Raw genomic sequence first — 15,850 nt, forward strand, 5'->3', positions numbered from 1 at the left:
GGGACGTCTGTATGACACAGCAGACACCTGCAGCGTATGGAGAAGGGTCCGCTCCCGATGACGCCCCCATACACCCACCACTGCATGCCAGTACATTATATGTTAGGAAGGGGTTAAAACACAGTTGGTCGCCTCGGGGTTATAGCTTTAAAAAAAAAAAAAAGCTGGATCCTTTGGGAGGTGCTTGGAGCGCGGTGGGCGGGGCCACATCAGCCACAGCACCTTTCCTTCTCTGACTGATCATAGAGGGATTGGGTGAAAGGGGTGGAGCTTGCTGACGATCACACGGCCCCACCCACTGCGCTTTGAGCCCCTTATTTGCATATTTGTCAGTATATGCCGCCTGTGACAGAAATAAGCCTCCATCATAAGTACAGAGTGAAATGAGACCCCAGGGCCCGGCTCCTGCTGGAAAGGCTGTCAGTCGGGATCAGTGCACACGGACGGCCTCGGTCCCCCGCTCAGGGCTGAACCCCGGACTGGCCGGGCAGCAGGATCCGACACTTCCAGTAATCCGGCATCTGACGATCCAGGGCTATTGCCCCAATACCAGAAGTGCTCGGGGGCCGCCCGGCCGTGGCTGTTAAACGTCTGACACACGAGCGCCCTCTGGTGGACGCTGCACCGATCATACCATAGAGTAGACCTCCAACGGACTAGGCAGCCTGTCTTCTGGCCATAAACTCCGCCCTGCTGTCTAGACAGTACGTCTCGCTTCCGCCGGAAGTTAGTGTAGCGTTCTTCTCGGTGACAGCGGTGCGGCGGCTCCTCACGGTACGTGGCGGTCACAGTCCCTGTGGGTTATGGGTAATGACGCCGGGACGTTTCTGTTTATTGCCTCCTAGCAGGCTCCGTCCGGACTAGAAGTCCCAGCATGCCTTCTATGGACCGTGTGACGGTCTGTATGATGCTGCAGGGACTGACGCTGCCTGTAATCCGGATTCTGGGGGCGTGATGAGGAAAGCGCCTGGATTATTGGACGGGGTCTGAACTCTCCGGTGTCAGGATGTAAGTAGGGGCCACACAGATGCCACCAGCAGAGGGCGCCCCTAGGTGCGGTCTGTACGGCGGCCCCCGAGCACTCTGGGATTACTGGAAGTGTCGGATCCTGCTGCCCGGCCAGTCCGGGGTTCAGCCCTGAGCGGGGGACCGAGGCCGTCCGTGTGCACTGATCCCGACTGACTGACAGCCTTTCCAGCAGGAGCCGGGCCCTGGGGTCTCATTTCACTCTGTACTTATGATGGAGGCTTATTTCTGTCACAGGCGGCATATACTGACAAATATGCAAATAAGGGGCTCAAAGCGCAGTGGGTGGGGCCGTGTGATCGTCAGCAAGCTCCACCCCTTTCACCCAATCCCTCTGGATCAGTCAGAGAAAGAAAGGTGCTGTGGCTGATGTGGCCCCGCCCACGGCGCTCCAAGCACCTAATTTGCATAAAACTTAAAGAATCCCAAAGGATCCAGTTTTTTTTTTTTTTTTTTTAAAGCTATAACCCTGAGGCGACCAACTGTGTTTTAACCCCTTCCTAACATAATGTACCAGCATGCAGTGGAGGGTGTATGGGGGCGTCATCGGGAGCGGACCCTTCTCCATACGCTGCAGGTGTCTGCTGTGTCATACAGACGTCCCCTATCCCTGGGGCTCGCACTGATGGCTGCTGATTAGCCCCTTACATGCCGATCTCAGACAGTGGCATCTAAACAATGTGCCGATATTGGTGCCTCCTGATCACTGTGGGCCATAGCAACTGGGGGACTACTGAAGAGCCCCTCACAGCCATCCCTGTGCTACCATGAAGCTGCAGACTGAGCATCAGGCGAGACTGCCATTTCTTCTAGATTGTGCGAGGAGGTGAAGGGCCATGTGCCCTGAATTTCTGTTTTTGTAGTTGCGCCTCCGCCAAAAAATGATAAAGTTATTGATCACTTTGTGAAAAAAAAAATGTTTATTACTTTGTGTCAGCATGATGTGAGACCCATTTCTTCATTTTCCAGTGAGGACTCTGTTGTCTGCGGGTGACGCTGACTCTGTACTGGAGCCATTTTGGGGCACGTACGGTCACAAAGGTTTACATTTTTTTTTCAAGGCACTTAAAAAAAAAAAAAAACCTATATAAGTCTGTAATTGCTGTAACGGTGCGGGCCTGGATAACCGCACCACCGGGTCATCTGTGCCCCACAGCCTGTGTCGTATAAAGCATCACGCTTATTTCACCGCTCACCATTTTCTTGTTATTTCAGGACGTTAGATAATTAAATGAACGATGTCATTCAACTGTCACAGCAAAAAAATGTCTATGCGAAAAAACAAAACAAAAGCAGCTGTGGCTCTAGGAAGGAGAGGAGAAAATGAGAAAAAATTACCCAGTCCTTAAAGGGGTATTCCCCTCTACAAGATCCAATCCCAATACGTAGTAGTAATAAAAATGTTAGCAAATCCCTCCAATTAGACATGTAGTATAGTTCTCCTGATTAGCCATGTCGCTTACCCCATGTGCAGGGTCTTGTAGTAGCTTAGGTATCCATGGTTACGACCACCAGCAACTGTTACTATATGACTAGTCGCAACCATGGATACCTTAGCTACTGCAGTGCCCTTCACGTAGGGTAAGCGACATAGTTAATCGGAAGAACTATACTACATTTCTAATTGGAGGGATTTGCTCATATTATTACTTTTACAGCGACTACATATTGGGATCGGATTTTGATGATGGAAATACCCTTTTTGTCAGGTGTACTTTTATATTAAAGGCCTATCCTTCGGAGAGGTGATCAGTGGCGGTCCGGCACCCCCGCTGCTTCTAGTGCTACTAATCTGATATTGATGATTTATCTGAAGAATGTGCCTTGCATATAAAAGTGCTGGACAGTCCCTTTAGGGGTCAATAAGGCCTTTGACTACGGTCCCATAAATTCACCGACTCTTTTACCTCCAGGCCTCATCATGATTGAGGTGGTGTGTAACGACCGATTGGGGAAGAAAGTGCGAGTAAAATGCAAGTATCCTTCCAGTGTCCGCCGCAAACAAGACCCTCCATAGGATGTGCGAGGAAATGTGATTCTGACGGACTGGCCAGACGCCCCGCCGCACGGAGGAGGCCGTGTGTCCCTCTTGGCATCAGTCTCACTTACTTATTTTCTCAAGGTTATCAGATATTCTGTATATGTTACTGCAGGCCGATCATTGTATTTTGGTGTTTCCTTAACGTTGTGTTGTGCAGCTCAGAAGACACCATCAAAGATCTAAAGAAATTGATAGCTGCTCAGACGGGAACACGGTGGGAGAAGATAGTCCTGAAGAAGTGGTGAGTCCCCGGGAATGGGCGCCGAGCGTTGTCTCCTGCTGGTGTGTAAGTGGCCGGGGGCGGTGGTCACACCCAGAGCTAAGTGTGTAAGCCGGGTCATAACACATGGACTGCGCACTGAAATATCAACTTTATATATAAACTGATGGATCGCGCATGAAATGAGCCTTTTGCTCTTTTGTCAGGTGATCGGCCTGTCTAATTAGGCTTTAAGATGGTATAGGGGACGGCCTGCCAACAACCAAAACCATCAGAATAATGAGTGACGCTCTGGAGCATAGTACAGTGAACACGGCCCCGGCTCCCATAGTGAGTGACGCTGTGGAGTATAGAACAGGTAATATGTGAGCACGGCCCCGCCTCACACGCTGCCATAGTGAGTGACGCTGTGGAGTATAGAACAGGTAATATGTGAGCACGGCCCCCGCCTCACACGCTCCCATAGTGAGTGACGCTGTGGAGTATAGTACAGGTAATATGTGAGCACGGCCCCCGCCTCACACGCTCCCATAGTGAGTGACGCTGTGCAGTATAGTACAGGTAATGTGAGCACGGCCCCCGCCTCACACGCTCCTATAGTGAGTGACGCTGTGGAGTATAGAACAGGTAATATGTGAGCACGGCCCCGGCCTCACACGCTCCCATAGTGAGTGACGCTGTGGAGTATAGTACAGGTAATATGTGAGCACGGCCCCGCCTCACACGCTGCCATAGTGAGTGACGCTGTGGAGTATAGAACAGGTAATATGTGAGCACGGCCCCCGCCTCACACGCTCCCATAGTGAGTGACGCTGTGGAGTATAGTACAGGTAATATGTGAGCACGGCCCCCGCCTCACACGCTGCCATAGTGAGTGACGCTGTGGAGTATAGTACAGGTAATATGTGAGCACGGCCCCCGCCTCACACGCTGCCATAGTGAGTGACGCTGTGGAGTATAGTACAGGTAATATATGAGCACGGCCCCCGCCTCACACGCTGCCATAGTGAGTGACGCTGTGGAGTATAGTACAGGTAATATGTGAACACGGCCCCCGCCTCACACGCTGCCATAGTGAGTGACGCTGTGGAGTATAGAACAGGTAATATGTGAGCACGGCCCCCGCCTCACACGCTGCCATAGTGAGTGACGCTGTGGAGTATAGAACAGGTAATATGTGAGCACGGCCCCCGCCTCACACGCTCTTATAGTGACGCTGTGGAGTATAGTACAGTGAACACGGCCCCGGCTCCCATAGTGAGTGACGCTGTGGAGTATAGAACAGGTAATATGTGAGCACGGCCCCCGCCTCACACGCTCCCATAGTGAGTGACGCTGTGGAGTATAGAACAGGTAATATGTGAGCACGGCCCCCGCCTCACACGCTGCCATAGTGAGTGACGCTGTGGAGTATAGAACAGGTAATATGTGAGCACGGCCCCCGCCTCACACGCTCTTATAGTGACGCTGTGGAGTATAGTACAGTGAACACGGCCCCGGCTCCCATAGTGAGTGACGCTGTGGAGTATAGAACAGGTAATATGTGAGCACGGCCCCCGCCTCACACGCTCCCATAGTGAGTGACGCTGTGGAGTATAGTACAGGTAATATGTGAGCACGGCCCCCGCCTCACACGCTCCCATAGTGAGTGACGCTGTGGAGTATAGTACAGGAGATATGTGAGCACGGCCCCCGCCTCACACGCTCCCATAGTGAGTGACGCTGTGGAGTATAGTACAGGTAATATGTGAACACGGCCCCCGCCTCACACGCTCCCATAGTGAGTGACGCTGTGGAGTATAGTACAGGTAATGTGTGAGCACGGCCCCCGCCTCACACGCTCCCATAGTGAGTGACGCTGTGGAGTATAGAACAGGTAATATGTGAGCACGGCCCCCGCCTCACACGCACCCATAGTGACGCTGTGGAGTATAGTACAGGTAATATGTGAGCACGGCCCCCGCCTCACACGCTCCCATAGTGAGTGACGCTGTGCAGTATAGAACAGGTAATATGTGAGCACGGCCCCCGCCTCACACGCTCCCATAGTGAGCGACGCTGTGGAGTATAGTACAGGTAATATGTGAGCACGGCCCCCGCCTCACACGCTCCCATAGTGAGTGACGCTGTGGAGTATAGAACAGGTAATATGTGAGCACGGCCCCCTCCTCACACGCTCCCATAGTGAGTGACGCTGTGGAGTATAGTACAGGTAATATGTGAGCACGGCCCCGCCTCACACGCTCCCATAGTGAGTGACGCTGTGGAGTATAGTACAGGTAATATGTGAGCACGGCCCCCGCCTCACACGCTCCCATAGTGAGTGACGCTGTGGAGTATAGAACAGGTAATATGTGAGCACGGCCCCCGCCTCACACGCACCCATAGTGACGCTGTGGAGTATAGTACAGGTAATATGTGAGCACGGCCCCCGCCTCACACGCTCCCATAGTGAGTGACGCTGTGGAGTATAGAACAGGTAATATGTGAACACGGCCCCGCCTCACACGCTCCCATAGTGAGTGACGCTGTGGAGTATAGTACAGGTAATATGTGAGCACGGCCCCCGCCTCACACGCTCCCATAGTGAGTGACGCTGTGCAGTATAGAACAGGTAATATGTGAGCACGGCCCCCGCCTCACACGCTCCCATAGTGAGTGACGCTGTGGAGTATAGTACAGGTAATATGTGAGCACGGCCCCCGCCTCACACGCTCCCATAGTGAGTGACGCTGTGGAGTATAGAACAGGTAATATGTGAGCACGGCCCCCGCCTCACACGCACCCATAGTGACGCTGTGGAGTATAGTACAGGTAATATGTGAGCACGGCCCCCGCCTCACACGCTCCCATAGTGAGTGACGCTGTGGAGTATAGAACAGGTAATATGTGAGCACGGCCCCCGCCTCACACGCACCCATAGTGACGCTGTGGAGTATAGTACAGGTAATATGTGAGCACGGCCCCCGCCTCACACGCTCCCATAGTGAGTGACGCTGTGGAGTATAGAACAGGTAATATGTGAACACGGCCCCCGCCTCACACGCTCCCATAGTGAGTGACGCTGTGGAGTATAGAACAGGTAATATGTGAACACAGCCCCCGCCTCACACGCTGCCATAGTGAGTGACGCTGTGGAGTATAGAACAGGTAATATGTGAGCACGGCCCCCGCCTCACACGCACCCATAGTGACGCTGTGGAGTATAGAACAGGTAATATGTGAGCACGGCCCCCGCCTCACACGCTCCCATAGTGAGTGACGCTGTGGAGTATAGAACAGGTAATATGTGAACACGGCCCCGCCTCACACGCTCCCATAGTGAGTGACGCTGTGGAGTATAGAACAGGTAATATGTGAGCACGGCCCCCGCCTCACACGCACCCATAGTGACGCTGTGGAGTATAGAACAGGTAATATGTGAGCACGGCCCCCGCCTCACACGCTCCCATAGTGAGCGACGCTGTGGAGTATAGAACAGGTAATATGTGAGCACGGCCCCCGCCTCACACGCTCCCATAGTGAGTGACGCTGTGGAGCATAGTACAGTGAACACGGCCCCGGCTCCCATAGTGAGTGACGCTGTGGAGCATGGTACAGTGAGCACGGCCCCGGCTCCCACACTCCCCATCAAACCGCACTCATGCAGTCTACATTACCACAGTTTGAAGTTGCGTCTGAGCCTGTGACCGGTCCTTCAGCTGCTCAGGACATGCTGCGCCCATGCAGGTCCCGATTAGAGATGAGCACGTCGCTCCGCGCAACCACAGTCCGGGTCAGTGTGAGTTTCCTTATCTCCCAGGTTTCCCAAGGCGACTGATCCGCAGCTGTGGTGCCATTTGTGTGAAGGTCGACACAGTCGACCTTTCAGCCAGCCTAGATAATTATAAGCCAAACCTCAGATCCTGGGGGGGGGGGGGGGGTAAGAAAATTAGCACCGCTCCAGTCCATGGACAAGGCACTCTTCACTTTTAGATCAACTAATTTGAATAAAACTGAAGATTTTGTAATGCAAGTTATATTAGGAAGCGCCACTCCGGCGATTTTGTTTTAAATGATGTTTAGACCAAGCTCTGAACTCGCCTCTTACACCAAACCAGGTGTTGGAGTGGTGCTTCTAATCTAAGCTCCCTACCCCTAGTCTTACACTTACCTCCCGCCATCTTCACCTTCTATCGTCACCACTCCTGTTGGTCTCCTGCAGTTCATGACCTGCCGAATTTCACCAGTATATACTGGAGCGCGTCACGGGTCACTTTTCAGTGCAAGTCTGAGTTCCTTGCTGACATCTTGTGACCGTTACTTCTGACTTCCAGTCAGTCAAAAATGGCTGTAACAAGATGTCACCGTGGGACTGTAACAGTGATGATAAAAGGTGAAGACGGTGGCGGGAAATATATTAGCTGCAGGGACCTTAGTTTTGTAGCACCACTCCAGCAGTGTGTATCTGTCTTATCAAAAACAAGAATATTAAAGCAGCACAAGAATACAAAAGAGAGGAAAAAAGAAAAATCGGGTGCAAAGCCCCCCCCCCCCCCCAGGCATAGGCCAGATTTTTGGGATATCTTTGTATGTATGTGTGTAAAAAAAAAAAAAAAAAAAAAAAAAAAAAAAAAAAAAAAAATAAATATATATATATATATATATATATATATATATTTTTTTTTTCCAACAAAAAACTGTGAGAAATTAAATACTCGAGTATAAGCCTAGGGTGGGAAATGCAGCAGCTACCGGTAAATGTCAAAAGTAAAAATTGGTACCAATAAAAGTAAAATTGAGACATCAGTAGGTTGTTTTTGAATATCCATATTGAATCAGGAGCCCCATATAATGCTCCATACAGTTCATGATGGCCCCATAAGATGCTCCACATTAAAATATGCCCCATATAATGCTGCACAAATGTTAATTATGACCCCATAAGATGCTCCATACAGACATTTGCCCCATATAATGATGCACATGGCCCCATACAGATATTTGCCCCATAAACGCTGCACATGGCCCCATAAGATGCCCCATACATATAATTTCCCCATATAATGCTGTATATGGCCCCATACAGATATTTGCCCTATATAATGCTGCACATGGCCCCATAAGATGCTCCATACAGACATTTGCCCCATATGCTGTTGTTGCGATAAAAAAAAAAGACATACTCACCTCTCGTCGCTCAGGCCCCCGGCACTTGCTATACTCGCCTTTCCCGTTCCACCGCCGACCGCCGCTGTGTCTTCCTTGTTCTCTGCACTGACTGTTCAGGCAGAGGGCGGCGTGCTCTAATTGCGTTATCGCGCCCTCTGACCTGAGCGTCACTGCAGAAGACGCAGCGGCGCCGACGGTGGAATGGGGAGCAGATGAATATCGCGCACTGTTATACTCACCTGCTCCTGGCGCAGTCACTGCACTTCCCTGGTTCCCTGGCAGCTTCTTCCTGTAGTGAGCGGTCACGTGGTACCGCTCATTACAGTAATGAATATGCGGCTCCACCCCTATGGGAGTGGAGTCGCGTCCATATTCATTACTGTAATGAGCGGTACCATGTGACTGCTCACTACAGGAAGAAGCTGCCAGGGAAGTGCAGGGACTGCGCCAGGAGCAGGTGAGTATTATTACACAGCTCCGATTCCCCCTCCCCTGCCGACCCCTGGGTATGACTCGAGTATAAGCAGAGAGGGGGACTTTCAGCCCAAAAAAGTGTCATCTATATCTCTTGTGTGTAAGAAGTTGAATGTGACATGCTCTGTAATGATTGTGTAGAAGGTCTAACGTTTTCTGGGTATTTTCCGTTTTCAGGTACACGATATTTAAGGACCACGTTTCACTTGCCGACTGTATCCTTTCTGAGAATGAACACTCATAGAAATCTCAATATTTTGTTGTGGATCCCACACTGGAGGAGCAATAATGTCAGGGGGCTTCAGAGGATGTTCCAAGGAAATGGGTAAAAGTCTGAAGTGAAGGTTGTGTCCTACGGCTTCTAGGAATTCCAGATGTATACAGGTCTCCTGCTGTTATGGGGCCACAATGCTGGGGTGTGAAATAATGTGGATGCATGGCATGCGAGATGGAACATTTAATTTTGTTTAAAGATGATCTACTATCTCTTAAGTATAAAACCTTTCTTATTGAAAGACTCTGAAAAACTCTCTAGAACCATATGTGTCCTCGTTATTAACCCTTTACAAGCAGCTATGTTCTCAACTCAATTAACCCTTCACACGCAGCTAGGTTCTCCTCTAGTGGATTAACCCTTTACACGCAGCTATGTTCTTCTCTAGTAGATTAACACGTTACATGCAGCCACATCTTCCTCTAGAACAGAAATGGGCCAAAAAATGACTTTCCCCAAGGTGCCACTTGAGACCGTGACTGTTGCAAAGTGTTGAACGAGTATGCTGAAATTAATTCTGTTCAATAGTAACAATGACAACATTTTACTGTTTATTGTGCAGATAAAAATCCTATAATTTGTGCTTTTTATACAAAGCTTATAAAAATCATTAAACTCATACTGCTCCTGTTATTCAGCCCTTTTAACATGGTCAACAGCTCATCCAAAAACGGTATTTCTGCACAGCCTCCCCACATAGTTCGATGGTTCCCCCAGCCCTGCACAGACTGCCCCCACAAAGTATGTTTTCCTGCACATACTCCCATCACTGTATGACTGTCCAATAGCCCCTCAACATACATACCCATGCAGTATGATCCTGTATAGCTCCCTATGATCGCCCATTCCTCCAACACCTTATGTTGACCCTCACAGCCACCTACACACAGTATGCTTTCACACAACCCTCAAACACAGAATAATGACCCCCCCATAGACCCACATAAGGTTTCATGCCTTCCCACAGCCCACCTACTCAATATGGGTTTCACATCTCCCCACAAAGTATGCCTCTGCAACCTGCCAAAAAGTATGACACCACACACAGAATGATGACCTCCTTGCAGTATGATCCCCTAGAGCTTTTTGTATACAGAATGATGACCCTCACAGTATTGTCCTCGTGATCTCACCACACAGCATGATGATCCTGCTCCCCAATTCAGTATGTTGGACCTCACATCATCCCCCAGCAAAGAATGATGATTCCCAACACAGTATAGACACCACAGCATTCCCGCGCAGCCCCCAAACACAATGACTGGCCCACATATTACCCCCCCCCTCCCCCAAACAAGTGAATGACAGTAAAAACTAAACACACTACTCCCTTCGCCCATGTTTCCTCGACGCGCTTCTATTCAGACATGAGGTTGTCGAACCTGTTCTAAAATTCTCAGTTGGACATGTTTCTGGGCTGAATAGTACAGAGACCTCTTATTACATGACTAATAAATAGCAATATTGGGTGAAGGGGAGGAAAATTTTTCGCCTTTTGGTGAATTTGTGAGAAATAATAATTCAATTCTCCATGGTATTCTAACAACTCGACAGTCGTGGTACTTGAGTAAACTGCACACTTCCAGGACAATCATTCCTTAACTGATTCCCTTCCAGATGAAATACACGATGGGATGAACCTGGAGTTGTATTACCAGTAGCCGTCACCTTCTCGCTGCCCTCACCCAGTGCTCTCCGGATTTTCGGTGTTAGGGCAGAGACAGACTGCTGTATTTCTCGTGCGAGAATCGCATCGTAAACCTTGTACTGGATGTCGGCTCTCCTGACCGGAACTTGACAGCTGCATAGTAATCCATCACGCTGTCTTGCTCAGGTCAGGAGAGGTGCCGGGCCAGTCCGTGCAGTGCGATGCGATTCTCGCGCACGTTATACGGCAGTCTGTCTCTGCCCTTAGTCCACAGTCTGGGATCAGACTGCTCGGATTAGTGGGAGATTGCATCCTACGTTATGACCATCAGAAGGACTTCAGTTGCTATTTTGGCTCCTATTGTTTTTAGATAAGGGTTTTTTTTTTCCTTTGTAATAAAATGTTGTTCTGTACCTAATTTGACCGTGGGTTTTTTTTTTTTTTATTGCTCATCTTCAAACAGCGACTTGGCTCCAATTTAACATTAATCTGGGATGGCTGGAGTTCATAAAGGAGGACATGGCAACTTCAGTGGGATCCTTGTAGGGAGCCCAACTACTCAGCATAGACTATTAATGGGTGGTTGTTGGTGGTCAGCAGTTCTAAGTACAGATTCTCCGCTGTCCCTGTACATACGTGGAAAGAAACCTTCCTTCATTCTTCAGAGCGGTAGCTATCCTAAGTACCTTGTCTCATCTATGGGTATCCCATGAAACACAACTTACAGACGAGAGAACGGGACGTAAACTCAACTGGGACCTATCTTCTCAGCAACAGGTGTTCAATATCCTTACAGCTCCCCTGCAGGGGAAATTAAGTATTACACGGGTCTTCCAGAGTTAGAATTTCTACTTAAATCTTCTTTAAAGGGAGTCTTGTATCCAGCAAAAAAAGCATTTTAAATGGGCTATATGGTGTTGTTCGGGACTTGTCACCTATAAGAACCGTACTAGCAGTGTACCTGAGCAAATAATTTTTAATTCATATGCAAATTAGTAGGCCTCGGTGTGGCCAAAAGTTTGGTGTACCGTTACACCTTCTCATTTGCATATAGGGGCCCTTCATCTGCTTTTGATTGATGGTGTTCACTTGCCAGAGCGCACACAAACCGACGGCATTCAGGCAGTGCTCGCTTCAATCAGACATGGGTGGAAGGACCCCATTATGCAAACAAGGAGTCATAACAGTGCACCAAACTCGGCCATGCAAAGGGTGCATCGAAACCTCATTAGCATATGAGTTATGTCCTCTACAACATAGTATATCCTATATAAACTGAATACTGGTGTTGTCGGACTCTTTAATGGTGGACCTTTTGTAGGTAGTATGAATTCCATAGTCTGGTATTTAATCTTACCCAAACTATATACTAAACTCCAGGCCCGGCCACTGCCTTTATTGACCAATTTCTCCAACTGGCTTCTTCACTTTCTCTCTGCTGACATTCCCACCATCATCATGGGTGACTTCAACATCCCCATTGATACTCTTCAGTCAACAGCCTCCAAACTTCTGTCCCTTACCTCATCCTTTGGGCTTAATCTGTGGTCCTCCGCAGCCACCCACACAGACGGACATACATTAGACTTGGTATTCGTCTCTATCTAACTTCACCACCTCCCCTCTCCCTCTATCCGACCATCATCTGCTCACCTTCTCATCCCTGTCCTCCCCACCGGTCATCCATGTCCAGCAAAATGCGCACCCCCGCAGAAACCTATAGAAGAAAAGAAACACTGGTGCACTACTAATAGTATACTGTCGGTTGGAGGGGTACAACGAGTGGTAGCGTAGATAGCACAAAAATGGATAGAGAACCACTCCAAAAGAGAGCACACCGCTATATAATTATATATAAAGAGGCAAAACTTTTATTGATACAAATATATAAAAACACTTAAAAAATACATGTATACAACAACATCCCCAGTGCTACTGCCAAAATACAAAAGGTCATGTTATATATAGTAAAGATAATATGCATAGTCATAATGAAAAAACGACCTAGAATATAGAAAATACCATAAATACACACCCCGGAAAGGTATAGAACCGATGGGCAATAACCACCGATAAAACCAACCATGAAGCAACACTCCCTAAGGCAAATATACCAGAAATACCTGTATGCAGACGCAAGATTACACTGTCAGTGGTCACAAGACACAGCATAGAGGACAGCAAAGAGAGGTAAGTATTGCACCAGAGGCCGCAAGGCACAAGATACAGGGAGTTCTGGATGAAAAACTGTGCCTAAATTCACTACCACAGCCTCGAATAAGTAAGAATCAGCAGAACCCACATATAACACAGCTGAAATAGAGGTGCTGCAGCCGGGGGAAGGTAAGGTCAGGCAGAGAGCAGCGTGGGGAGGAGCCCAACGCGTGTCGCCGTTGTAAGGACGGCTTCGTCAGGGGAAGATGTAGATAAAATGATCAATAGCAGTTTATATACCTTTTGGTATGATCAGGAGCGAGGCAAGCAAGGGACCGGAAGAGGAAGTCACACAGCATGAGGGCAAGGAGCCGTGCAGGCAGACTCTCTGCCCATAGTACACAATGCACATGTGCCGAAGGAGCTCAGCATAGTGCATTATGAACCCAGGAGGGAATGTAATGCTCCAATGAAGGAGGAAAAAATATATGCAGGATGTAAGGTACAGCAGTGTGAGATACCACTGCAGGGCATGCACAGTGAAAAGGGATGAGCCAGGAACAAACAGCAATGCTAGACAGTGATAATGATGATGACAATGGACATAAACAATAGGGTTGGTTAATAGGGAGGTGCAAAGACACAAAAGGGTAGGGATAAACAATGGTTAAGCTGGATACTGGGAGTGTCCCACAAGAAATGTGTGGACACTGGGAATCTGTAAGAAAGAAAAAAAAAAGAGTTAAGTAAAACTAAAATAATTCTGATACTAATGATAACTTGTTATGATATAGATTTATTGCATATTGTAAGTGTGCATAATACCATGTATAAATATATTGCCAAGGAAGTGCACAAAGGAGTAGCCCCACCTGCTGGAAAAAATGGCAATATATGTAGCATAGAAGAACGCAGGTTCTCTGTAAGGCTAGAGGAAAAAAGTGGGGATGACTATATAACCACTTCGCACAAAGGGTATTATCAAGTAAAAATACCCCATGGTGAGCCAAAGAAAAAAGAGGAGTACAGACCAACCCCAGTATAGGAAACCCGCAGAAACCTTGCACACCTAGACACCCACACACTCTCTGACTCTATCCTACCCCTGGCATCCATATCCTCCATGACACAGACAGTGCCACTGCTGTCTACAATGCCACTCTCGCATCAGCTATTGACACAGTTGCCCCTCGTCCATGGCAGAGTGCGACGTATCAATTGACAACCCTGGCACAATAACTACACTAAAAAGCTCCGGCAAGGGTCCAGGGTTGCGGAGCGGCGTTGGAAGAAAACACACCTGCAAGACGACTTCACTGCATTCAAACAGGCAACATTCACTTTTAAATCTGCTCTCACCTCTGCTAAACAGGCCTACTTCACAACCCTCGTATCTTCCCTATCCTACAACCCCAAACAGTTATTCAAAACCTTCAACTCCCTCCTCTGCCCCCTTCAACCTCCCTCATCTCTGCAGTGGACCTTGCCACACACTTTAAAAATAAGATCACCCAGACAAGGCAAGTCTTCATTGTTCAACCACCACAACCCCTTTGTATAACAGACCAATGCCCAAACCCCATAACCTCCCTATCCAACATCACTGAAGGGGGGCTTAACTGTCTCCTCTCCAGATTGCACCTCACCACCTGTGCGCTCGACCCCATCCCACCTCCTCCCCAACCTCACTACCACACTTATCCCATCCCTAACCCACCTCTTCAACCTATCACTATCTTCTGGCACCTTCCCTTCTGCTTTCAAACATGCCACAATCACGCCTATCCTTAAAAAGCCAACCCTCGATCCAACTGATATGTCCAGCTATCGCCCAATATCGCTGCTCGTATTTGCTTCCAAACTCCTGGAGCAGCAGGTCCACTCTGAACTTTCCTTCCACCTCTCATCTAACTTGCTCTTTGACCATCTACAATCTGGTTTCCGCCCCCATCACTCAACTGAGACAGCCCTGACCAAAATCACTAACGACCTACTTACCGCGAAAGCTAATGGACAATACTCTGTACTCCTTCTAGACCTGTCCTCTGCTTTCAACACAGTTGACCACTGCCTCTTACTACAGATCCTCTCCTCCTTTGGCATCAAAGACCTCGCCCTATCCTGGATTTCCTCGTACCTTTCCAACCGCACATTCAGCGGTTCCAATTAGGTTCTCAGGATAAGTTTTTGACGCTGCATATTTTCATTTAAGGAACAAAAAATGCAGTGTCTGAAGGCCTGTGCACACGTTGCAGATTTGTCGCTTTTATTTATTTTTTTAAAATGAGTTTCCTGATGCCAGCAAAGTGAATGAGACTCCAGAATTTTCGTACACGTTGCTTATTTGTGACATGCAGATTTATACCTGCAGTATGTCAATTGTTTCTGCGATTTTGCCACAGATTTCACTCCTGAGTGGGGAAAAATCTGCACGAAAAACAGACATTATTGCCGCTGCGCTTTTCTTGCCAAGAGCAATCAAATACTGAATGTGTGCACATACCCTTACAGTTCCAGCAAAGTTGAGGGGATTTATAGAAATCTTATACCCACTGTTATTTATTTTTTTACGCTGTATAAACTGATCTGCAGCACATGTTTCTAAGCTGCCAATATGCCTGTCAATGTTTCTTGCGAGTTGTTTGTGCTAATTTTCCTTATAAGCTTGCATGAGGTGCAAAGTCTCCAGGTTAAAAAAAAGTGTGTTTAGTGCTTTTCCACTGCACATAAACCACACTTGGAAGCATCAATAAAGTTTTATCAGGGCCATATACCAAAAAGTATGTTACCCCCCCCCCCACAAAAAAAAAATGTTTGCTATGTGGAAAAAAGTCCTTAAGGTAGCTCGCCCATTAGTTTTTG

At 48.3% G+C, this 15,850-nt stretch overlaps 1 protein-coding gene across 2 annotated transcripts; it reads left to right on the forward strand.

Moving 5' to 3' along the window:
* Positions 1–685: 685 nt before the first annotated feature.
* UBL5 (ubiquitin like 5) lies at positions 686–11,252 on the forward strand. Of its 2 annotated transcripts, none has more exons than XM_069767040.1 (5): positions 686–774; positions 2,940–3,003; positions 3,225–3,308; positions 9,090–9,127; positions 10,804–11,252. In XM_069767040.1, the coding sequence occupies exons 2-5, from the start codon at positions 2,948–2,950 to the stop codon at positions 10,845–10,847; spliced, it is 222 nt and encodes a 73-aa protein (XP_069623141.1). In that variant the 5' UTR covers positions 686–774; positions 2,940–2,947; the 3' UTR covers positions 10,848–11,252. The 2 variants fall into 2 exon arrangements, with proteins under 2 accessions (XP_069623141.1, XP_069623143.1); XM_069767042.1 differs by having other exon boundaries at positions 728–1,008.
* The last annotated feature ends 4,598 nt before the right edge of the window (positions 11,253–15,850 follow it).

Source organism: Ranitomeya imitator, chromosome 4 (assembly GCF_032444005.1).
Source record: "Ranitomeya imitator isolate aRanImi1 chromosome 4, aRanImi1.pri, whole genome shotgun sequence".
NCBI classification, from domain to species: domain Eukaryota; kingdom Metazoa; phylum Chordata; class Amphibia; order Anura; family Dendrobatidae; genus Ranitomeya; species Ranitomeya imitator.